This window comes from Microtus oregoni, unplaced genomic scaffold (assembly GCF_018167655.1).
Source record: "Microtus oregoni isolate MIOR12 unplaced genomic scaffold, Mior012 000190F_ref0000421, whole genome shotgun sequence".
Classification (NCBI taxonomy): domain Eukaryota; kingdom Metazoa; phylum Chordata; class Mammalia; order Rodentia; family Cricetidae; genus Microtus; species Microtus oregoni.
In genome coordinates this window covers 415,104-439,626 of record NW_024544849.1, presented here as the reverse complement: position 1 = coordinate 439,626, position 24,523 = coordinate 415,104, and the positions used below count along the sequence as shown (strand labels likewise).

Genomic DNA, 24,523 nt, shown 5'->3' with positions numbered 1-24,523 from the left:
CAACTTTGCAGTGATCCTCCTGCCTCCCAAGTACTGGGATTATAGACATGTACCACCATGCCTGGCTAGGTCTGACTCTGTTGGCTTGTTTGTTTGGAGTGGGTGGATCTTTCGGTGTCTGTCAGTCTGTTTTCTCACCTGTAAACCCCAACGAGTAGTCTGTCCTGCACAGGCTTATTGTGAGGACCAGCAGGATGCTGTGTGCACATGAACAGTACAAATAGGATATTCTTAGCGTTAGGGCTTGTTTATAGACAAGATGCCATTTCCTGGGGAAAGCTACCCAGAAATGGAACCAGGAATGATGAGCTGTCTTCTTCTGTCATTGCGTACTTCCCAGCGTTCTAGCTTTGATTCCAAGCCCTTTCATCCACCAGGCCACATCTATGGCTATATCTGACCATGGGCACTGATCTCTGGAGTTCAAGGGCTTAGAGCATTTTGAAACTTACCACAAGTGCTTGTTTGCCAACAAATCGCCCTTTGTCACTTTTGTTCACTCTCTGTTTTTAAATCTTTATTACATTTATTTACCTGTGTGTGTGCTTACATGAACACACACACACATCCACAATGCATGCATACAAGGTTTATCTTTCCACCAAGTGTGCCTTGATCAAACTCAGGTTTGGGAGCAGGAGCCTTCACCCTCTGAGTATCTTGAGGACTCTACTTTTATAATTTTTTCACATTAATTTACAGATTTATGTTCTGAGTTCAAAAAGACAAAGCATACACAGAGAGAGGGGGAGGGAAGAGAATGGGGAGGGGAGAGAGGGAATATATCTTTTCCTCATGAAGAACTATCAGTTGTCTTAGAATATGTAAATATTAGGCTTCGTAAGAATACTAAAAACAAAAGCAGCCTGCAGAAAGTGAGGCTCAACATGGTGGTGAAACTTGACCATGCACGCCATCAGCAACTTTGTGATAAGATCAATGTATGCTTGCTGAGAATCAGCCTCCATTAAGCAACAGGAAGGGTAGGAGGGGAAGATGTGGGAGGGTCGAGGTAACCAAGTCCAGTAGTTCAGGAGGGCAGGAGAGGACAATGCAGAGAACGGAGATGTACTCTGCTGCTCTGGGAAGACAGGTACGTGTTCTTGGCTTCTGGTCTCCAGTCTTGTTACGATGTGCTCCTGAGAGAGAAGTGCCTCGGAACCCCTTCACAGAGTTCCCTTGAATTTCTCACTGTTCCGGTCCCACTCCCACTCGGAGCAGCCCACCAAAGTAGGTAGGTCGCCCTTCGAGTACAGATGAGTGGAAGTCAACTGGCCAGAATGGTGTGGTCAGAGTGTGGTGGGCTTTGAATGGCAACTTTTGCTTTTTCCAACCAGTGGGAACCATTTGCAGGGGCAGGAAGCCGGACCAGAGCTCTAGAAGGCTCCTGGCCCCGTTCCAGGGTGTCTTTTCTTCAAGTGCTGGAGGCTGGAGGCAGGTGCGGAAAGAATGAGTGTCTGGGGACAAAATAGCAGACATGAGGATGGATCAGTAGGAGAGAGGAGGGAGGGAGAGGGGACTGAGAGGAAGGAAGCTAGGGCAAATGAGAGAGAGAGAGAGAGAGAGAGAGAGAGAGAGAGAGAGAGAGAGAGAGAGAGAAGGAGGGGGAAGAAGGGAGAGAGGGAGGTGGAGAGAAGCAGAGAGAAAGAGAGAGAGAGAGAGAGAGAGAGAGAGAGAGAGAGAGAGAGAGAGAGAGAATGTGTGTGTGTGTGTGAGAGAGAAGAGAGAGAGAGCGAAACAGAGACAGACAGACACCCAGACACCATCTGGGTCATGTGATGGGAGAGTGGAAGGCGCCAAAGGAATCCCAGATGATGACTGGCTGGCTTCTTGCTCTAATCGCCAGGGGGGAAAAGCAGGCTATTAGCACAAAATTAGTGGCTCTCTTCCTTCTGCACCAGAAGGCTACCCATGCGGCCCGGTACATCCTTTTATTCCAGCCTGGCTGGACGGGGCGGCCGGCTCCCAGGCTGAGGCTGAGGCTCTGGGACTCAGAGCTGCATTGCTGCACGGCGTGGGTTCCGGGAGGCCCCAGCCTTCAGGGGCCTCAAGGCCGGTGCTCCCGCCCAGCCTCCTGCGCCCCGCCCAAGCCCCAGCTCGGCCTGCCTTTGGCCTGACAGGGCAGTGGGAAAGCCAAGACCGTCAGAGGCGGAGGGGAGCAGGCAACCGAGGGCCTGGGTATGGATGGAGGCGGGAAATGGCCCAGACGTGAGGAAAGCACGAAGAAGGAGAAAGAGGCCAAAGAGAGAAGGCCGGCAGGGCGGGCTGCAGCGGACCCCGGCTCCCGGGCCTTGTTCAGCGGCTGGGCCTCCGCCTCCCTGGCGCCTCCCGCCTGGGTAGGAGGAGCCACAGCGCCACCCAGCGGTCGGTGTCCGGGAAAGGCAGTTAGGGCTTTTCCGTTGCCCCGGAAGAGCTGGGAGCTGGGTGGTACAGAGCCCAAGGGAAGCTCCTGTAGGAAAAGTTTGTGCAAAGACTTAACAATTTGTGGTTGATGAGCTTTCTAAACCAGACCCTTCGTTTGCTTCATCCACCAATCCATCCAGAAAATGGCACTACTTGAGGCTTACTTCAGGTCAGCTGACAATCTTTTTCTCAGGCTCAACAGTCTTCCATGGCTGCCAATGGGCCACGATGTGAAGCCAGCTCAGATTTCCTGGTCTGACTGGCCTTCAAGGCCTTCCATGTTTTTACCTTAGGCAATCTTTCAAGCTCATCTCTTGCAGCCCACTCTACACATTCTAAACCACTCTCTTGCCCAAATGAACTACTCTTACCACCTCCGCATTCATTCATTCTGTGGGTGTTGACTAAAGCAGTAAAGAAAGGACAAAAAAATGACAACAAGGTCCTTGTCTGCCTTAGAGATTCCATTCAAATGCAGAGACAACAAACAAGATGTAAAAACCAGCAAAGCAGATGCAAAAAACCATTGTCCCGTGTCCAGTTAGCATTTAACATGCTCCTTGCGGTCTAGATGGCATAATAAGCAGGGTGGCGCGTTAGAATATTGGGGTAAGAAGGGTACTATTATGCACTGAGTAGTCAAGAGAAGCCCTCTGGGAAACTGACATATGGGCTGAAACCCGATCATGAAGAGTTGGCCTTGGAAAACTCTCAGGAAGAACATTTGAGCCTGAGGAATTCAAACATAAGCTCAGCATAGCAGAGAAAAAGAAAATGGGTGGCATGACAGTAAGTGGGGTGGGGGGAGTGATGAGGAAGGAGCAGACAGACAGTTGCCTCTGGCTGATGAACCATCGAAAGGAGTTTAGATTTTATTCTATGTGTGATACGAAACAACGGAAGTGGTTAGCAGGGAAATATGGGATGGTTTTCATCTTTAGTAGATTTCTGAAGAAAGGATACAAGCTCAGAAACTGAAAGACAACTTCCCCACACCCCTACAGCATTTGTTGTCAGTTATTTTGTTGGTCTTTGCCATTCTGACTGGGATAGGATGAAATCTCAAATTTGTTTTGATCTTCATTTCTATATTTACTAAGGATGATGAACATTTTTCGAGTTATTTCTTAGCTATATTTTTTTTGTCTTTTGAGAACTCTCTGTTCAAATATCAGGTCCATTTTTTTTGGATGAGTCATTTGTGAGACATGTTTGACTCTGGACTAAGAGTCACTAGTGACCTGAACTAGGTGACACCAATGGGCATAGAAGACATTCTCAGAATTTAAAGGCATTTTGAGAGACTTCTCTTCAAGGCTTTCTCCCTATCCATACCCGGAGCTCTTGAGGGAAGATGCCATGTCAGAGTAACCTGTTGACACTCATCCTATGCTCCAAGGCAGTTAGCCCCATGGCATTCAATACTAAGTGAATAGATTTCTGTGTGACGCACCACATTGCGTGTCACAAGCGGGACAGACTTTGAGCCTGTTGCTGTGATGGACTTCTGTCATTTTCTTTCTTTATCCCTCAGTGTCTTCTGTGCCAGCAACTGGACCCAATGCTTTCACTTATGCTACTTTGAGTTGTTCTTTATTTAATGCTTAATCTCATCCCTTTGTTTTAGAGACCAAACCCAAAAGGAGAAAAAGGAGTCTATGGCTGTTGGGTAGAAAGTCAAAGTCATCATAGCATAGAATGGTCACTATTTTGAGTCTACATAAGCTCTTCTTCCTGCTTATTGTTTATCTACATCCATTATGCTAAAATTGTGTTTTTAATTGTTGTGTTGCACTGTATAGCTCAGTGCAAGTGAACCTCGGGGTGAAGTTGCAAGTCTTAAAGAAGATTCAAGCTTTCGTGATGTCAAGGAAAGTGATAATGGAGACCATTTCTAATGTCACACAAAACCCTTGCTAAATGGAGGCTTGGCAATGATAGACCCGTTAGCTCCCATTGGCAAACTACCTGGGTAATGACAGGATCAAGGTTTCAAAGAGAACAACTCAACTCTCAAAAGGAATAGAAGTGGTCCTTTGGATAATTGAGGAAAAGCTCTCTAATTTTAGAAAAACAAAACCTTGCTTATGACTGTGACGCAAAAGTCAACATTGTGCACTTCGCCCTGGAAAATTGTACTATCCTGCAACATTTCGAGCCATTTTTTGTTCACTCTAAGAATTAGTACCCGTTTTCAATTGTGCACACATTTTAAGTAAGAAATTAAGAGCTTTTCAACATGTTCAACCTCATTTCCCAAGCTCAAGTTCCAATCAAGGCTTTCCCTTTTCTCTGACTCTGCTGTGAAATATCCGTCCCCACTGCAAGCAGCTTCATTGCAACTTTTCCTAGCACCACTTCTCCTGAGATAGCAGGGACTTCAGGGACCTACGCAAACACCTCTTCTCTGGGGCCAACCAGGCCGGCTTGCACCACTTGTGGAGTTTGTTAAATAATGCTAAAGCTGGGCCCCTCACCGCACACTAATTACATCAGACTCTTTGCTGATGGGGCCTGTGCTAACATTTTCCAGGTGATCATGGCGCATTGCCAGGGCTTCAGACCACTGAAGTCCTCCCTGCCCCACCCCTTCATGCTGTGCCAAGAGATGGAGGCAGGCTGTAGTTGCACTGACCAGAGGGAGGGTGTCAGAGTCTGGGTCGAGATAGAGGGGTGCACAGAGAGAGGTAGTTGCAGGGTGATGCTGGCTTGTTTCAGGAGTCAAAGGGTGGCATACAGCTTGTTGAGCTACTCGTTTGGCACAGCCATTGTACCCTGTACTCCCTTTATGCATATTTCCTACCCCTTGACTTTTTGTGGGCAGTAGCTAATAGAGAGTCCATCTCTCTGCCCTATGCCCAAGGCCAATAGAGCTTGGACATGTGTGTGGTCAATGCATAGTGAGCATATTATGGTTTAAATAAAAAAAATCATGTTGTGTGTCTAGAATGCATCTATCCTGCTACTGCCAGAGTCCAACACCGTCGACATATTGTAATTCCTCCAAAAGTCTATTTTGAACCAGTGTATGAGTTGAACACAGGCAGGATGTGATATGCACGACGATTAAAGTACAAAGTGTTATTGAAGTACAGGGAAAGATTATTTCCTGCTAGAGAAAAGAAAGGATGTGAAAGTGTTCATGGCAGAGAATCCGCAAACAGGATTTTGAAATCTAGCTAAGGGAGAAGATATTCCAGGAAGAAGAAACAGAGGGGAGCAAAGGGCAGGAGGTGAGAAGGTGGAGGGCTCATTCAGGGAACAACCCATGGTGATATTTTGCTTATGGTGCAACAAAGAAAGCTTGCCTGGAGATCAGAGTGTGAAGCTAGCCACTAGTTAACCACAGAGGCCAGGCGGTGGTGGTGCATATCTTTAATCCCAGCACTTGTGAGACGAGATGACAGACAGATCTCTGTGAGTTCAAGGCCACCCTTGAGCTCCTGTCTTAATAATAAAAACCCAGAGTCAGATATTAGGGGGTGAAAGCTGAAAGATCAGAGAAGCAGAGCAGCTAGCCACTAGTTCTTACCTCTATGAAATCCTCAGACCAAATGGGGTATCCTGTCTCTACAAGTCCTCAGACTGAACGCCTTGAAGTTCTTACCACTACAGACAGATTGAGCCTGTGTTTTTCCTCGGCTTTGTTACAGTTACCAGCTGACCACTGCCGGGGAGAGTTTTGTGACCTTCTTGCCTAGAATGGTACACTACAGAATCTGCCCCACCCTCTGAGATTTAAACCACCTAGAGTGTTGGCCTCCTCGGGCCCATTGTCTGCCTCAGACTTTAGACTGCATTCTAGGGCAGCGAGCTCGATTCCACGGTATAAATTCATGAAGAGAGACTTATCAACTTTTACACCATTTATTTCTTTAAGGGGGATAAACAAGAGCAGAGAGCTCACTGCCCCACAGCGCAACAAAACAGAAAGCAGTACATACACAGACACTCTCACTGAAACACAGAGGCAGGGAAGAGGGCAGAGACAACTGAACCATAGCCAGGGGAAGGAGGAAGGGCTGGGAGACTACTAGGGAACCAGCTTGGAGACTCACTTAGAGGAACTAGTGCAAGAAGATCCTACTAATGAAGCACAGTGTAGAAAATGGCATAAGAAAAGCCGCCCAGCTCTGCTTCCTGTGACGGAGGGCAGGGGCAGCCAGGGAGGTGGAGGAAGGTCGGGGGGGGGGGGGAGGGAGATGGGGACAGTCAAATGACTTTGAGGTGGAGTGTGGTGCCCCTTTCCCCTGCCACTGGGCAAGGCCTTGGGCTGGTCTGAGCCAGGGGTCTCCAGGGCACTTGGTGAGGGGGAAGAGAGGATGGGAGTCTCCAAGGGTCCATTCCCTGGGACCATGTTGTCCCCCTTTGCTGCCCAGTCCTGTTTCCCCTCCTGAGGATGCAGGAGTTAGAAGGCAGTCCTGGGTCTCTCTGGAGCTTAAAGCCTCCACCTTTCTCTAATACATAAGCACATCTGGGAAGGGTCCAGCACCTCTTACCCTCCCCAGCTGAAAAGAGCACTCTAGGGATGGGGCATGTGGCCAGACCCCAAGTGCTGAGGGCCCAAAGATGGAGGACACAGGGTCCAGGCAGAGGACAGGCTGTGAGATATGAGTAAACCGGCAGAGAGAAGGGCTCCATAGGCTCATGAAGCTGAATTGGGATCCAACCACCGCCCTCGGATGAAGAAACCCTTTTTGACTAGGGAGGCGTCCATCCATCCTAAAGCTGGCAAGATGCAGCTCCTCCTTCCCTTGCCCTCGCCTGTTTCTCTGTAATGCTGCCCCACGGCTGTCCTCCTTTACTCATCATTTTGATCTCTGAAAGCCCCTGGCCTGCCCCATAAAGAATCCGGTTCCTGTTCTTGTCAGCTTCCATTGGCTTTTTGGCGCCCAGGCAATGTGGCCTACCTTTTCCTCAGATCAGTGCAGGCCAAGGGCTTCCGAGCCTCATCTCACTCACCCTTCGAGACTGAATGAAGGTTCTCAGCCAAGGGTCAGCAGCAGCACATTAAGTATTATCTCCAGGCAGAGGCCTCTTGCCAGTCTCTGAACTTTGTCCAGCAAGGGCAAAGGGTGGCTAGAGAAAGGGACCCGCTAAAAGGTGAGGAGGAGACTAGCTGTCCCTCAGTGGGACAATAGGCTACAAGGTTAGGGATGGGAAGGGATGAATACTCTTTGGTAGGCTGGGGATGGACACAGGTTGGGTTAGGGAAGGCTCATCTCTGGAGAGCTCTGGGGCAACGCCACCAGGTTCTCCTTCATGGAGGCCTGGGCTAGGACAGGATGGGGGAGTGTGGGGACCCAGGCCAGGCCTGACACACTTGGGCTCAAGTCCCTCCTCCCTATGGAGATTGGAAATGAAAGGTCTGTGGCCACAAGGCCAAGATTTCCAGGGCAAGGGCAGCCCTAGGGAGTGTGTGCACCTTCTGTGAGATATGTCCCTCCAGATAGCGGCAGTCCAACATGCGCCCTCAGCCTTCTGGGTTTTGGCTCCTGGGCTCTTTCCCCAGGGGCCTCCTTGTGCACCTCATTCTGATTTAGAAGACCTTTCTTGAGCCTCAACGCTAATTGCCCACCTTCCCAGAGACAGGTGGCAGTATTCAACCATCTCCTCATGCTCTCTGTCCACCTCTCTCTCCCCTGTCTTCTTCCATTCCCTATCTTCCTTCTCTTTTACCACCCATTCCATATCCGGTTCCAATCCCTCATTGCCTAGGATGGTGGGGGCAGCTTAACTGGGGCATCTTCCTAGCTGTGGCCCTGTGGGCCTCAGGCCCCCATCTGATGCTTCTCACTGTGACGGCCCCACACTCAGGGTGCGCTGAAGTGGCAGGAGGGCGACCACACTGTCTGCCGTCACCTGTAGGGATACGGGCAGGAGGGAATTAAGGATCTTGGCAACGAAAGGAATGAGGGGGGAGAACTACTCCCCTCTGTGCCCCCCAACATTCCATGCAGAGATGAGGCTGGGGTAGGCAGCCTCCTTCCCTGGGGTCAGGGCTCTTGGCAGGAGTGGGCAATTCCAGCTCTCACTCCCCCACCACTTTTCACTAAGCCCTATGGGTGGGGCTTGGGGGGGGGCACCTGCTGCTCCTACCTTTTTCTCCAGGGTGAGTTTTACAGCTCCTTGTGGGCCTTCTGGCCATTCTATTGGAGCTGCTTTTAGGGAAGGGGTAGACTGGGGACAATATATGGTCCCCCATTTCTCCCCCAACCCACACCTGGTCCTACATTTCCCGTGGGAGGTGCTCCCTCCCCCCCAACCTGGGGCAGGGCTGGAGCTGATGTCAGGATGTGGTGGAGGTCACTCTTCCTCTAGGGCAGGCAGTGTCTCCAGCCCCAGTCCCCCGCCACCCTGGCTGCTAGAGAAGGACACTACGGTATGGACAAGTATAAGAACAAGGAAACAGAGCCGGATCCTGCTGGGACTGAGGCAGGAGCCCCCAGAGACCGGCAGCAGGGAGGGTTTGTTGCTGGCACGGTTTGGAGGTTCATGGCGGGGGTGGTAGTGTTGATACTGTTGGGGGTAGTGGTGGAAAAATGAATGGTGAAATTGCTGGTGGTGGGTTTTGGGGTGCTCAGAGTCCTTGAACTTCTTCTTCTCCGACTCACAGGAGACCCACTTCACGTCACAGCACTTGGTTTCCGGCCGCTTTGGTGAAGTATCAACCAACCCTGCCAAGGGATAAGGAAGGTGTGTGTGTTGGGGGGGGGGGCGTGCTTTGGGGGATCATGGCTCTGCCTTATCTGAAAGGGGATGTTCAAAGTTGAGGCTCAGGTAGCCCTACTCAAGAAACCCTCCCTTCCAGCCCTCACATCTTCCCTTCTAAGATCTCTTCTTCCAGGGACTACGCAAGTTTCTCCAGAGTGACTTGTGGCTCAGTATATTCTGAATAGATATGGTCACTCTGGTCTTTTTGTCATGTTCCATTGGGCCCTATCTCAAATTGGGGACCTGATTGCCCACTCCTCTTGCCACTGACCTCCATCTAGCCTGACTCCCCTTAATGCCTTTCTGTCCCCATGCCCCTAACCCCTTTCACTTCCTCCTTCTTCCCCAGGGCCCTGAGTTTACCTGTACAGATAAAGCCAGGGAGGCCTCCGTACACCATCTCTGCGTTGTCAGGGAGGATAAAGGGGCACCGGGTCTGCACCTCCAAGCAGTATTGCTTGCAAGGCACCCAGCTCTGGCATTCCTGTTGGGTCACACTGAAGTATTCTGAGCACAGCCAGGCCTTGTAGACAGCCTGTGGAGGAAAGAAAACAGCGTCAGCCCCTGTGTCATGTGGGGGAGGGGTTCTTGTGTCTCCCTATGCGGCTAAGCCAACTTAATCCCAGAGTTTGGAGGAGGCCTTGTTAGAAGTGTCTACATCCCAGCCTAAGATGACCCATGTCAAAGCCAGGGCTCTTGAGTTCTCTAATTCACCACCATTGAAAATCTAGAATTGTTGGCCAAAATCACAAAATCAATCCTATGTCAGAATAGAAGGAATGTTCCTAATCAATTCATCCCGCTCTATCATTTTACACTTGGTTCAAAGAGGCGTTTTGATCCCTCTGAGGTTCCCTATATGTAATGAAGCAAATCTCAGTTCCATTCAACTTGATAAACATTTCCTTTGTTTATGGTGGTAAGCTTCTAAGTTCAAGAAAGAGATGAGAACAATTAATGCTCTACCTCATTGGACTACTTTGGACTACATAGTATGGCACATATGAAAATGTTTTATAAACGCTAAAGGGCAATACAAATGTGAGGGGTTATTTTTAATAAAAACTGTAATCTGCCTTTCCAGGCACCACATGTGTCTTTGAGCTCTACTTAATCCAGGCTTTGTCTTGTTGGCTTCAGCCCTGGTCTGGACAGACATCATGGCCACTGCTCCATTGCTCCTGGAATCTTTCTTTGTGGTTTCACTCCATCTGTACTCTCTTTCCTTTATCTAGGCTACTCTCACCCCAGGCCGATTCTAGTGAGAAAGTTCCCCTGCTCTATACCTTGTCTCTCCTCAAGTCTATGCTTCCTCAGAAAAACTTGAGGCACTTAGAAACAGATAATCATTTGTCTTAGGGCTTGTGCTGTGCATTGAAGGGTACTGAGTAGCATTCCTGGCCTCCACACATTAGACACCAGTAGCAGTGTCTCCTCTTAAAGAATGTCCCCAGCTTTAGTCCAATGTCTCCTGGAGGAAGCCAAAGCCACCTTTTTGGAGATCACCATAATCTCTCACCTGGATAACAGATGCCTCCCACCCCCACTTTTGCTTGTTCCAATCTACTGTGCGAGAATAAGAGTGGAATCAAGCTGCTATCAAATTATGTTACTCCGGTGCTTCAGGCCCTGAGATGCATTTAGACTAAAAGCCTAATATCTAAGCACAGACTTCAAAGCCCTGCAGACCTCTGCCCATCTCTCTCCAACCTCATTTTCTATCTCTCTTCAAGCCCATCATGCTGCACAAAGCAGGTTTTCTTTTTCTTGAACGTGCCCTACTTCTTTCTACCTCTGGGCTTGGCACACATGATCGCCTGGCTTGGACTGTTCCTCACCCGACTGTTGATATACATGAACCCTTTACATCTTTCGGGGCTCAGGTTAAATATCCCTTCTGCTGAGTGTCTCTTTCAGTACTCTCAACAAAGGACACAGCCCTAATTATTCTTAACTGTTTATTCGCCACAGATGCTACTTGGTCTGCATCCTTGTTTTCGTTTCTGTTGGCTCCTCTAAACTGTGAGCTGCATATAAGATCTTTATTAACCACCATGCATTCAGTGCAATATACATTTTAAAAATCTCATGACTGAATGAACAGGATAAGTTAATGAGGACAGGTCCCTTCCCCCATGAAAATTCCAGTTTCATAAGCAGACATACCTAACAATCTGTGACATACGATTGATTCTACAACAAGAGTTGAACGATGGTTCCTGGTAGCTAATAGTATACTGGGAAAAATTTCAATGAGGAGACAGCAGCTGAGATTGGGCGCTATGAATAGGGTTTAATTAGTAGAGTCCTTGCACAGAGTGCACAAAGTTCTTGGCTCGATCCCCTAGCAAGCCATAAGGTAGGTGTGTTGGTACCTTATGTGTGGTACGGTAATCCATCCCGTATTCAGTCCCTAGAACTGTACAAAGTAGCTATGGTGGTGTGCTTGTAATTGCCACATTTGGGAGGTGGAGGCAAAAGGATCAAGAGTTCAAGGTCATCTCTCTCTACATAGTGAGTTTTGAGCTCCTGTGTAAAAAAAAAGCCGTCAAGATTGGACTCAAAGAAGGATTTTTAGATAAGATGTGCCAACAAGGCGACAGTTTGAGCGAAGATATAGAAATGAATGAGTACACATGGGCTAGGAGAAGAGAATGGCTTCAGATGAATGGCATGGACATCTGAGAGTTCCTTCTAAGTGCTGACCATGGGAACAGTGCTTCACCGGATATCTTTACAGACATGTCTAAGTCTAAGGCACGTGTCTTCGGTTTTATTTATACAAACTCCTGAGATGAGACATATATCCAAAAGGAGGATAGTAGATTCAAAAAGAGAGTGACAATGAACAGGCAAAGGTAAGAAGAAGGGAAGGAGCTGGAAGGGTAAAACAGGGCAGTAAGGAAGGCGCTTAAGGGCTAAGAGGAAGTGGCAGTGGTATATGTAGTAAAAGAGAAGGTCGTAAGGAAGAGGATAATAAAAAGTAGGGGTGCACAGGATGAGAGATGATAGCAATCACCAAGGTAAGATAACAGTTGGGAATAAGAAGAGAAGGAGAGAGAGAGAGATGGAGGGTGTGCATGGGGTACACAGGGTAAGAGTGAGGTGAATGTGAGAAAAAAGTAAAAAAGAGCAGGAAAGTAAACTCAAGCAGGGGCAGAAGGGGTAAGATGGAGGCAAGGGGGGATGTTAAGAGAAGGGGTCACTAAAAAGATAGAAGCAAGAGAACATGGGGAAAGATAAACAAGGACAGGAATAAATTAGAAAGATACATGTTAAAAGAATGCTCGACAGCCGAGAGGAGGTGATGCCTGCTTTCAATATCAGCACTCAGGAGGCAGAGGCAGGCGGATCTCTGTGAGTTTAAGACCAGCCTGGTCTACAGAGTGAGTTCCAGGACAGCTAGGGCTGTGACACAGAGAAACCCTGTCTCAAAAACAAAACAAAACAAAAACAAACAAACAAAAAGGGTTGACAATTGGACAGAGGAAAGGAGAAGCAGAAGTGAGACAGAAAAGAAACTAAAATCTCGAGAGCCAAGGGCCTCAGCACCCAAGAACTCCCTCCATCCCTCCATCTTCTGGGTCGCTAAGTGCCAAGGTGTGTTTCTGTCCACAGCCACAATCCCACTGCAGCAGCCTAGACCAAGAGCCCACCTCACTCTCTCCCTAAACTGTGTAATCAGCCCCCTGCTCTGCGCTCATCAGTGGAGCGGGGGCTCAAAGGACCCTGGGGGAGTCTCCTTGGCTCTTCCAGTCCAGTGTTTCTGCCTCTGGACAAGGAGTTCCCAGTGACGGGCCTGCTCTCCTCAGGGGTGACTGCAATTAGCTCAGTAACAAACTACAGAGTCTGGGCGCTCCCTTCATCTGAGAGGGTGGGGGAGGGAGAAGGGATGGCCTGACAGTGGGAGTATGGCCTTTCTCCTTAATTAGCCGACCCCCCTTCAGTCCTCACACCCCCAGTTGGAGTCACCATGGCAACAAGTGGGTGAGCAGATTGCCTGGGGAGGACACCAGGCCTGTGGGTGGTGAGGCAGGAACAGGCAAGAAGCTAATGAGGGGAATAGAAGTAGAAGAGCCACAGTGAGCTCAGAGGTAATCCAATTCCTAAGCCCCACAGCTGGCCAGCTGAGACACTGCTGGCCCATATGCATTAAGGTGGCCTGGGGACTGTTTCAGGTGATAGTCTGGCTTACAATGCTACCACCTGGCAATAAGGCCACCTTAGACTCTAAAACTCTGTTCCCAAGATCAGATCGTACTATCTTCCTTGTCCTGTCTCACCGGTGTGATTGATGCCTGTGCCAGGTGGCTGGCTGGTTGGGGCTGGGACATAAGACCAGCACTGCTCGGAAAGAATAGGAAAGGGCTATAAGGGCTTGTTGAGGTGAGCATTGTAGGAAGAGGAGGAAGTGCCTTAGAACCAGATAAAGGAAGTTGGGAGAACCCTGGAGACCTTTTGCTCTCAGATTCTTAACTCTAGTTATATACCAGGACCACTAGGGAGTTTAAAAATATATATACCCGCCTGGTTCACATGACATGCAGACCAACAAAGTCAAAATCTCCACAGACAGAACCCCACACATCTGTAATTAGAAAATGACCTCAAGCACTTTTCACCTGCAGCCAGGGATGAGAATGTCAGTTTTACCATTATATAGGTGGAGAAACTGAGGTCTAGCAAGGGGAGAAGAACTTGAGTATAACCACATAAAATAATGGTAGAGAAAGGAACTGGAAACCCGCTTTCATAATTCCAACTCCAGGAATCTTCTTCCTACTGAAAAATTCTCTTGGTAACTGGATCCTCAGCTAGGGGCCAGACACCAGGGGCTGGACAGGAGAGGAGAGCTGACAAGAACAGGCCTATTCTAGAATTTCAGAATCTTCAAATCAACCCATCAGAATGCCTTCTCCATTATGCTCTGTTCTCTTAGTGGAACCATCCTAGATCCTTGAGGGAGCAGGGATAGGGAACAAGAGGTAGTTAGGAAACCTTGAACTACCAGTACCCCCTTTTCCCCACCTCAATAGGGCCACCACAGGTCTCAATCAAGTTCTGGCTGCTACAGCCCAGTTGCTATGGGAACTGGGAGGGGAAGGAAATAGGGAATAACTAGAGGGAACACCAATTAACCCAAAAAAGGAAGCTAGGAAGTCTGTCTCACCCCTCCTCCTAGCTGGGCAACAGAACCACCCCTCAAACTGGAGGGGTGAGACAAAGGGGATCCCCACCTCTCCTGGGCCCTGCAATTGTCAGTTTAGGGAGGAGTGGAATGACCCAGCTAGCCTTATCCTCAACTTACTGGCTTGTAGCCCTGGCCAGGGCATTTTTGTTCTACATTCCTTTACAAAGAAATGTCTGACTTCATAGAGGATTGTGGCATAGCCACACCCCAAAGTCAGGCCTCAGGGCCAGAAGGTTTAGAGAGAGGAGGCCATTGGCAGCTCCTAGATTTGGGGCTGGAAATCCCTCCAAGGGGAAAGTTTCAGTTAGTTTACAACCAGGAAGCAAGCAGTTTCCTTCCTGATTTCCAACTCACTTCTCTCCCTAGGGTCTGTTTCCCCATCCAAATCTTCCCCACAGACCCTTTCTTCATGGCTGCTTATTTTCTTAATGTACCCGTGGGACCCCTGGCCAGGAGCCGCAGCTGCAGTGCTTGTAAAAGCAACTCAGCAAGGAGGGCTGAGCTTAGGACAAAATCTACGTCTGCAAAAGCCAGAATACAAGCTACCAACCTAACCTCAGTTTTTACCCCCACGGAAACTGAGGTCCATAAAAAGGGAATAACTGAGTTAGAGATCTGAGAGACACCCTGGCTCCTAACTTGATGCCTTCTTGCACAGAATCTATGAGCGAACATCGGATTATGGGAGGGGCTCTACCGGGCAGAGAAAGTGCTTTCCTACTCTTGACTCCAACAGAGTGGGACCGGAACAGAGTAAGGCCAGTGTCAGAGCTTGGATGTAATTCTGCAGTAGTCAGCTGGGATTGGTAAAGTCAGAACCAGATTAGAGGCATTACAAGGCAAATCCAGGTTATGACAGGGCTTTGCTTTAGGGTCTATAAGCACAGCTGTCCTTCTTAGTATGAGCAATTATGAGTCACAGTGGCCTGGTCTGGCCTGAAGGAAAGGTGGGGGAAAGAGCTGGAGAGGTGGGCGAGAGCCTAAAGCTACTCTGGTGTAGAGGGTCCTCATACTTCCACGTCTCTTCGACCATCTGCTTGAAGGCCGGATGTGCCCAGTCTGGCCAAGGGTGGACTAATGGAAAAGTATTATCCCTGATCTGGGGACAGTTCGGAAAAGGCCTAGATGAGTGATGGCAATTAGATGAGCAGAGGAGGCGAGGGCCTAACTATTCTGTAATGGAAAGGACTGTGAGAGTCATCACTCCACCAAATTATCCACCCCATCATCACAGTACAGTGTCATGCAGCTTCTAATCGTAAACACTGTCACAGAGAGCTCCTGCCTTCTTAGGTAGCCCTTAGCTTCCGAGAACGCTGGTGATTCATGAAGTTCTTCCTTCTTTGGAGTCAAAAGAAATGCCTTTCTGTGACTTCACCCATGTATCTTACTAGCTCTTTTGGGGCCATATATAACACTTACAGCCCTGCTCCTCCTTGAGCCAGCTCTTAGGAATGTGTAAACTCTGAATCCAGTCTCCTCATTCATTTGTTCCTACAATAAGCACACCCTGGATACCTGAGTGCCTGGCTCTATGCTAGGAGTTGCAGATAAAGGGGATGAGTAGGACAAGATTCCTGTCTCGAGCAAGGGAAACAGCCATGTGAATTAATCAGTATAAGCTTCTGTGTGAAATCGCATGTACTTGCCACCATGGTGGGATAAAGGGAAGAGTGATTAACTGTGTTTTGGAGGCTGAAGGACAGAAAACACATTTCCATGTAGGGAAGGCTTGAATTAGAACTTGAAGGGGGTGGGGTAGATGCTCAATGGGTGAACTAGAGAGGGAATAAAGTACTCTTCAAGCACGGGAACCAGCAGGCATAATAACCTGCAAGTAGGAAATAATTCTGGGTTCAGACAATGCAGGTAGCTCAGTGTAATTAGAGGGTGCAGACGGGAGGTTACGAAGGAACAGGGGCTGCACAGGAAGGACATGGCCATACCAACATGCCTTGGATACCAGGGAGAAACTAGGATCCTTCCTATAGGCAGTGGAGAGCTTTTAATGTGTTAGAATAACCGCTTATTTAAATATGTTTACTCCTGGCCTGGTGTAATCCCTGCTGCTTGGTAGGCTGAGGCAGGACTATCACCAATTTGAGCCAATCTGGGCAATTTAGTATGACCGTGTTTCAGGGGTTTGAAGAGGTTGCTTATCACTTTTGTAACTAACTTTTCCGACTTTTGTCTGCAAGTGCGGAGGACTGAGTGTTAACATTAAGAGTGGAGGCAGGGAGACGAGCTAGAGTATTGCAAACGTCTGAATAAAATACTATGAAGGCTTCGATTAAAGCAGCAGCAGCACAATTTAATATTTGAGAGTGCAAAAAATGTAAGTATTAAAATAAGGTGAGTAAGTATTAAAACAATGGATAAATATATTTTATGAGTGTAGGAACCTCTCCTAGCACTGAGGTTAGCAATAACGCACACTAAATGAATGAATGTTAAGATACATTATTAAGGTTTTTGTGAGACTTTGGTTTCACAATGGTTATGAGAACGATCCAACAAAATTTAAAATTTTCTTGCCTGAGGGAAAAAATTGTGAGGAAGGAGTGGACGTGAGAAAAAATGTTAATGAAGTGAAACTGACAAGATTACTTATAGATGCAGAAAACAGCCAAGGTAGACGGGTCGAGGGTAACTACTAGACTTCCAGATTGTGTGGTAAGATGAATACAATTTCATTTTAGTCTTTTAAAAATTGTTCTTTTGAGACAGAGTCTCATGTAGACCAAGCTGCTCTCAAACTCACTAAGTAGCCAAAGTTAGCCTTGAAGTCTTGTGATCCTCTCCCCTCTAAATCCTTAGTGCTAGGATCGAAGGCATGTGCCACCACACCTGCTGGTTTTGTTTATTAAGGACAGAGATGCAGGAGGGGTGTATCTGAGAATGAAGATGAAGTCAACTTGGAGACATGTGGCTTTGAGGTATATGAGGGTCTACTAAATGGAAATGTTAAGGATGCAGCTGGACTAATGGCCTGAGCTCTAAAAAAAGGATCTGAAAGTGATGTGGTAGCACATGCCAATCAATAATCCTACCATGTAGTTAGGAGCCAGAACAAGAGGGCTTGCTGCAAGTTCAAGGCTAGCCTTGTCTACATGGTAGATTCAAGGAAAATCTGAGCTACATGAGACTCTATCTCAAAAAACTTAAGTAAAAAATAAAAGATGGGAATCTTGACAATGATCTCCAAGTCATAGGGAGCTCAGGGATTAGTCATTAGGAACACAGTGGGACTATGCTTTCTTTTTGAAGTTGGGCATGATCATAAGCTTTACATAGTCAATGAAACCTGACTTGAAGTCACACAGATAGGAGACAGTTTAGGGCTGACACATGTTTGCCATATTCTTTCTTCTGCTTCTAACTGTGGAAGCAAAGTTGAAATAGATGATCCCTCTTCCCTATACAGTGATCATTATAAAAAGATGTTTCATCCCTGTTGACCTGTCTTGGGCATGAATCATGGCAAGAAATAACCATTTGTTGTATTAAAGCCTCTGATATTTGGTGGTAACTTTTTATGACAGTGTAACCTAGTGCGCCCCAGGTGCTAAGGTGATATAGAAGTCTAGGGAGGAGACAAAAGAGCTTCTTTATAGACAGTAGCCTTAGGGAAACAGTAACTTAAGTTCAGGTGGAGGAAAGAAATAAGATGAAGATGGAGGAGTGGTTTAAGAGGTTGGAGGAGAACTGGGCGTGTTGCTCAGTGGTAGACTCAGTGGTAGAATATTTGCCTAGCTTGCACAAGGCTCTGCTTTCAACCTCCAAAGCAATTAGAGGAGAAGAGGAAGAGAGCAGCATTCTGTAAATTAAGAGAGGAGAGAATGTCAAAGACTGGGGGTAGGGGTGGCCAGCAGATAAGGATTTCTGTAGGTGAGATCACTTTTGTTTGGGTAATTAAGATACAGTCTCCTCACAGTGAGAATGGTTTCAGTGGAGCAGCAGGGGAAGGAACAAGACTGGAGGAATCTGAAAAGGGAATGCAAGAAAAGAAAAGTAGAGGTAAGTATGTGTACACAAAGCTTCCAAGAAGCCAAACATCCCTCCAGGTTTTCCAACCATTTCAAAAGATGGAGTTTTTTAGTTCCCTCTTCTGTATGGTCATTCAGGCACAAAATCCACTGTTGTCTTTTTTTCTGCAACTGAACATAGTCCCCAGATATGTTTTATTGACACAAAGTGGAAGAGCTATCAGGCTCCCTGTCCTAGAAACTGTTTCTGTTACTGTAGTCTGAGATACCCTTTGCTCTCTGCGGGAATATATCTTAACTTACTGATAACTCATTGCAGAAGGAGAGGGGGAAACTTGCCTCAAGTATAGGACCAAAGAGATGACCTAATTCAAAGTCACAGGATAGAGTCCAAGCTTTCCAATGAGACATCGCTAAGACTTTAGACTTGTTGAGAACAGAGATCATATCTTACTTTCATGTACATTCTTTTCAGGGTCTCACATGGTCTCTTGATATAGACTGGAGGATGTATGCATAAGAAGCTGTTGGCCAAGTACCTGAAAGCTAAGCTCCCAGCAGCTAGCTCAACGTGAAGACCTCCAAAAAAGGGAAAAATGAAAATAATGTGTTATGAATATGTCTTCATGGATTTTTACAGTGAATGAAGAAATTGGCAACATGTTAGCAAAATGTCAAAGAAAACCAAGCAAAGGGGAAATAAGTGGCTATTGTTAACTCCAAGAAATCAAGTTGACCAAGGAATGAAATATTAATCCTACAGTCTTACATTGGTAGATGTAAACAATGGTTATAAAATTAACAATGTAAATAAGTTAAACTGCTAGAATCAGAAATTTGGATGCACCAATATTAGATGTATGGAAGGAGGAAAAGTGTGTGCACACATATGGTCCTGCCCGTAATAAGAGAGCTAAATCTTCCTCTAACCAGATTTTTTTTTAAAAAAGTCAATAGATAATTTAAAACAGAACAAAAGAAATAGCATATTGACGTGCCATTTAGAAATGTGAAGAAATATTAGCAAAACAACAACAAAATCAGTCAGAAGAATAAGAAGTATTTAACACTCAAGAGTGAGCTCCAGGGTGAAACACAGCCTACTATTTCAATGACAAGCATTCATCCGTATTTACATATTATCAAAAAGACATATACATGCACAAACATACACATGTTGTGGACTTTTGTCTGCTTATATGTGTATGTACACAGGAAAAATCAAGTAGCATTGCAATATTGGCATAGCATTTAATACTGTGGTTGCAAAAACAAATGCAACCAGGAAAGTTTCAAGTCTTTAACTCTGAAGAGCAAATTTAGGAGCCACTGGAGACATACACACATACATGTGCATATGTGTATCATGTGTATCGTGACGGTAACTGAAAAGTATGAGCATGTATTACTTTGATAAAATGAAAAAATAAATAGAAACTCATCTGGAGTCAAGAGCCTCAAAAACAACAAAGCAAAATACCAAAGACTTGATATAACCAACGTTGCCAGACTCAGTCCACATGGCCCTTCCCCAGAGACCCTGGGTCACCTACTCCATCATGAGTGTCTGGGCTCTGGGCTCCATCCAGGTGCACTTAACAAACTAAAGAGCAAACAAGGAGTCTTATAGACAAAGAGGGAAGCTAAGATGGGCGGGGGGGGAGTTTCTGAGGCTTTTTTTGCACAGTGGTTACGCTGGTCACCACAGGAATAACACTGGTGTGACACAGGCAAGTACAGCATCTTTTGAGTTGCACATACTCCTCTCTCTCTGCAGCGCACTTGTTTTTTTATTTTTGTTTTTTTCAGAAAGCTATCTTCACCATCACTTAGTGGCACTGAAAAACCAGTTCCCTTCTCCTGTCTCCCTTCCCTCCTCCAGGTAGATGAAAGGCTGGGAAGAACAGAGATCTGGTCAAAGGTGACTATGGCCATTCTTTTGCTATAATGTGAATCACGGCCTTTGGGAGACCTTTTTCTCTCTCTCCACCTGCCACCTCACCCACCTAAACAGGTCTTTATGCACTTACTAAAATGTTCCCAATTGCCTTCTAGCTTCTAATTCCCACCCTCACTCCAGACACTTTACCTCTTCAAACACTACTTTTTCCTCCTCCTCAGCAGCCCACCTCAGTGTTGAGAATTTCAACTGGGTATTAAGCAATCGTTTAGACTAAGCACATCTAATCAAGATGAGAAAATAGCTACCATTTATTAAGTGCTTACTGTATGCCAAACTCTATTCTAAGTATTTACTCCTGACATTTATTAACTCATTGATTCCCCATAATCACCCACTGAGAGACAAACAAATCTTTACAGATAAGGACAGAGAGGACCAGAGAGTTTAAATAACTTATCCAAGGCCCATAAACAATGATAATCATAACAGTGGTTAGCATTTCTTGAGTACCTTCTACCACAAAGACACTGTAAGAAATTATGATGATGTCTGTCCTTCAAGCCTCACAATGACTCCACTTCTTAGTTTTGAAGGTTAAAAGTGGGGTTCCAAGTGAGAGCAAAGACTACATTAAAGGCTAGCAAAGAGGGTGGCCTGAGGGGAGAGTTCAAACTCCAGGATCCACTTTATGGAAGAAGATAAATGGCTCCCAGAAGTTGCCCTGGTGTGCTGTTGGATGTGCAAGCCCCATTAACACAAATCAATAGAATTTTAAAATGTAAAAAGCATAATGCAAGGACGGGCACAACAACTGGTCTACAGAGAACCCCTGTACTTCAGTGCGCCAGCTCTTCTATACCAACCATATTGCCCTGGGGACAGTCCCTTCAGTTTGTCACCATCCAACTCTGTTACTCAAATGTCTTTTTGGTGTAGTTTCAGGCCCTTTTGAGGAGAGGTTTCTAGACTTGGATAGAGAATGATTCTCCAAAATCAATCTATCCATCCCACTTCCTGTAGAAGTAGAGTTTGATTTGTAAGTGGGTGCGAGGGAAAGGACATTCGAATTCTACAAGTGATCACTTCTGCTCCCTGTCAAAGCACTCCAGTCGGACTGGAGATGTAGTTCAATGGTAGAGCACTTGTCTAGCCAATGCAAGGCAAGAATTCAGGCTCCAGCACTGCAAACCAATAAACAAGAAGCAAAAAAAGAGTCCCAAAGTATTCCTTTCCCCTCTTCCCCTACACATACACACAATTAGTTCAGGCCTGGAAGCGGTCTCTAGTAGAAATGTTTTCTTGCCCCTAGGGTATGAGTTCTATCCCCAGTCCTACCATTTTAGGGCTTCTAGGAATCTGGAATAGCCTTGTCCTGGAACATTCAAATGTCAGAGACCAGAGAAAAAGGTGACATCTTATGCACCCCACATAATTGCTCCTTTCCCATAAAAATTCTTTATCAAGAAGCCTTGACTCTAACAGATGGGCAGTCAAAACTTGGTTCTGGTTCTGGTTCTGTCTCTGCCAATAACTAGCTGTGTCAACTTAGACATATCACTGGAAATGAGCTGTGACCATTAATTTGCTTATGACTATGAGCCAACTACATCCTCCCTACCCCTGAGCTGCAACTTGAATCCGAGAAGATGGTTGTTAAGTAAGCCACGTGGGTGGTGGGAAGTTGGAGTCAAACATCTTTATCTCAAACAGGCCTGCCCTCAAAATTCCAGGTGTGCTCTTGCCAGTAATAAAAGCACAGGCAAGGTTGTGGACCTCCCCGACCCACCCTTTCCTGATAAACAAGCTGTGTCCTGCTAAAACAACAGCCTCTCTGTAAATGATGTCTCCAAAACAAAAGTAGAAAGCTTTATCCATATGCGCACTAGCACAGATTGAGTAGTAGTGCTGTCTGCCAACCTGCAGTTTCCAGCTCCAACTCCATGGGCTAGATGACTCCAAGCTGTTTGACTACTCTGCCACTGTAGTGCCCACTGCAGAAAGGGGATGGTGTGTGCACACTTCACAAGGCCTGCATAAGAACTAAGGAAGATGGATGACATGACTAGGATGGTGCCCTTCCGTTTCATTCTCTCCTTTCAGCTCTAAGATCCAAGCAGCAAGCTCTGCAAATCTGTCACAAATGTGATCAGAAAAAGGGTAATATCATTAATCCATAAGAAGGAGAGCAAACAAATTGTTAATAAAAACGGAAAACATGAACTAGCAATTCACAAACAAGCATTACAAATGACTTATAAACAAGGGAAACAAATGTCTAACCAAAGGAACGCCAATGAGAAGCTGAGGTTAGATCATTTTTCAAGCAAATTAGCCTCACATTTTTTGTTGAGGGTATAAACTAGAATAATCTAGTAATTTGAAAGAGATTTAGTAATGTATGCCCGTAGCACTACAGAGGTTAATAATGTGATTCTATAAGTCTAGTTTTAAACTTCAGTCTGCAGAATGGATGTTTATACTTCCATTTGTATGCAAAACAAAGACAGTCATTTTGTGTAGTTGTTTATGTAAGCTTACAGAGAAGGAGAGGATATACACAAAATTGTTAACATTCGCGACCTTAGGGCAATGGAACTAGGAAAGACTGAATAGGAGGATTATTAACGTTCTCTTTCTAAATCTCCATATTGTTAGATTTGATAAAATAAGCATGCATCATGTGTGATTCAAAAATTCAGCAAAGAACAGGAATAAGGAAAAAGAATTGAAACTCTTTATTAGCAAAAACCATAGATTGGAAACAAGTCTATGATAAAAGATATCCACCACAGGGTTATTTATAATTGTAAAAAGTAGGCAGTAATGTAAATATCTAACGGTACATGGCCTGTTAAATCAATTATGTAACTTGTGACAGAATATCATCCACTCATCAAGGATGGAGCTTATGAATATTTAAGTACATGGAAAGGTACTCAGAGTGCCAGCAAGTTAAAAAGACCTACAATAAAATATTAGGGGACCATGTGGCCACATCAATATGGGTATTATTAAAAGAGCCCAGAAAATCACAAGTGTTAACAAAGATGTAGAGATTCGGACCCTTGCTCACGTCACTCCTGGTATGTATGTAAAGTGGTGCAGATTGCAAAATGTAAGAATGGAGTAGAAAGTGACACAGATGCTCTAGAGACCTGGGAGGCGGTCACTCAAAAAGTCAACTATAAGCTGGGCACAGTGGCACATGCCTGTCACGTCAGCACTTGAGGCTAAGGAGGGTGGATCCCGAGTTCAGGGATAGTCTAGGCTACATAGCAAGACCTTGTCTCAAAAACAAACCAATAAAATTTCAGCATGGAATTATCGTACGGCCAAGTAATTCTTCTCCTAAATATACTCAAAAGAAGTGAAAACAAGTACTCCAATATTAGTAGAACAATGTTCATAACACACATTATTCACAATAGTCAAAAGTAGAATATTTCAAATATCTACTAAGAAATAAATAGATAAACAAAATGTGGCATATGTACACAGTAGAATATTATTCAGCCATAAGAAGAAATGAAATACTGATAGATGCTAAAACTTTGAAGAACCTAAAAGCATCATATAATATAATGAGCCATGCACAAGGACAGATAATGTATGATTCCACTTCTGTATGGAGTCAGAAAGTCAAGTTAAAAGAGATAGAAAGCACATTGTTGGTTTCCAGGGAATAGAGTGAAGGAGAAAAGAGGAATTATTGTTTAACAGGTAGAAAATTTGTGTTTGGGAGAATGAAAATGCTTTAAAAGTAGTAATGAAATGGAAATGTACTCAATGCCATTGAATTATATCCTTGAAATGCTAAGTTCTGTTACGTATACTTTATAACAATGAAAAACCCCTAAATGTCTCTAGGTCCTTTTCTCTACTATAGTTCTTGTTTCTAACAGTTCTCAAAGACTGTATTTTTAATAAGCAAGGAAAAATAAAGATTTTGAGTCTATTATTTAAAGAACCAACTAATTTTGAAGAATTAACTTGAGTTGAAAACTGAACAGACATACTTCACCTTTCAGAAGTTAGCTGGGTAGATGTGCTAACTGCTTCAAACAAAGAAAGATGGAGACACTGGAAATGTTCACACTACCACATGTACCTCTTTCTTTCTGTTTCCAAGGCATCTCAGACTGGGGACTCAACAAAGTCCTGGCATGGGAACTGGACATCCAGAGTCCAGGCAAGACATCATATGGCTTTTAGGTGACAAGATCTCACTGCATTTGTTTTCTCTTTTGGTTCTGCCAGCTTCCAGTGTGTGCTAGGGATGGGGTGGGGCTCCAGCAGGCATTAGGCCTGTGTAGGGCACTTTCTCCT

General features: G+C 45.7%; 1 protein-coding gene across 2 annotated transcripts in view; it reads right to left on the bottom strand.

Moving 5' to 3' along the window:
* Positions 1–6,268: 6,268 nt before the first annotated feature.
* The window catches only part of LOC121445431 (transmembrane protein FAM155B), a 27,243-nt gene continuing 8,988 nt past the window's right edge, over positions 6,269–24,523 (bottom strand). The window contains exons 2-3 of one of the 2 annotated variants that reach the window (XM_041647569.1): positions 9,481–9,652; positions 6,269–8,265 (exon numbers count right to left, since the gene is read on the bottom strand). In XM_041647569.1, coding sequence (XP_041503503.1) covers positions 8,111–8,265; positions 9,481–9,652 — 327 coding nt within the window. In that variant the 3' untranslated portion in view covers positions 6,269–8,110. Of the gene's footprint in view, positions 9,081–9,480; positions 9,653–24,523 lie in introns of both variants that reach the window. The other variant, XM_041647568.1, reaches the window with a different exon arrangement.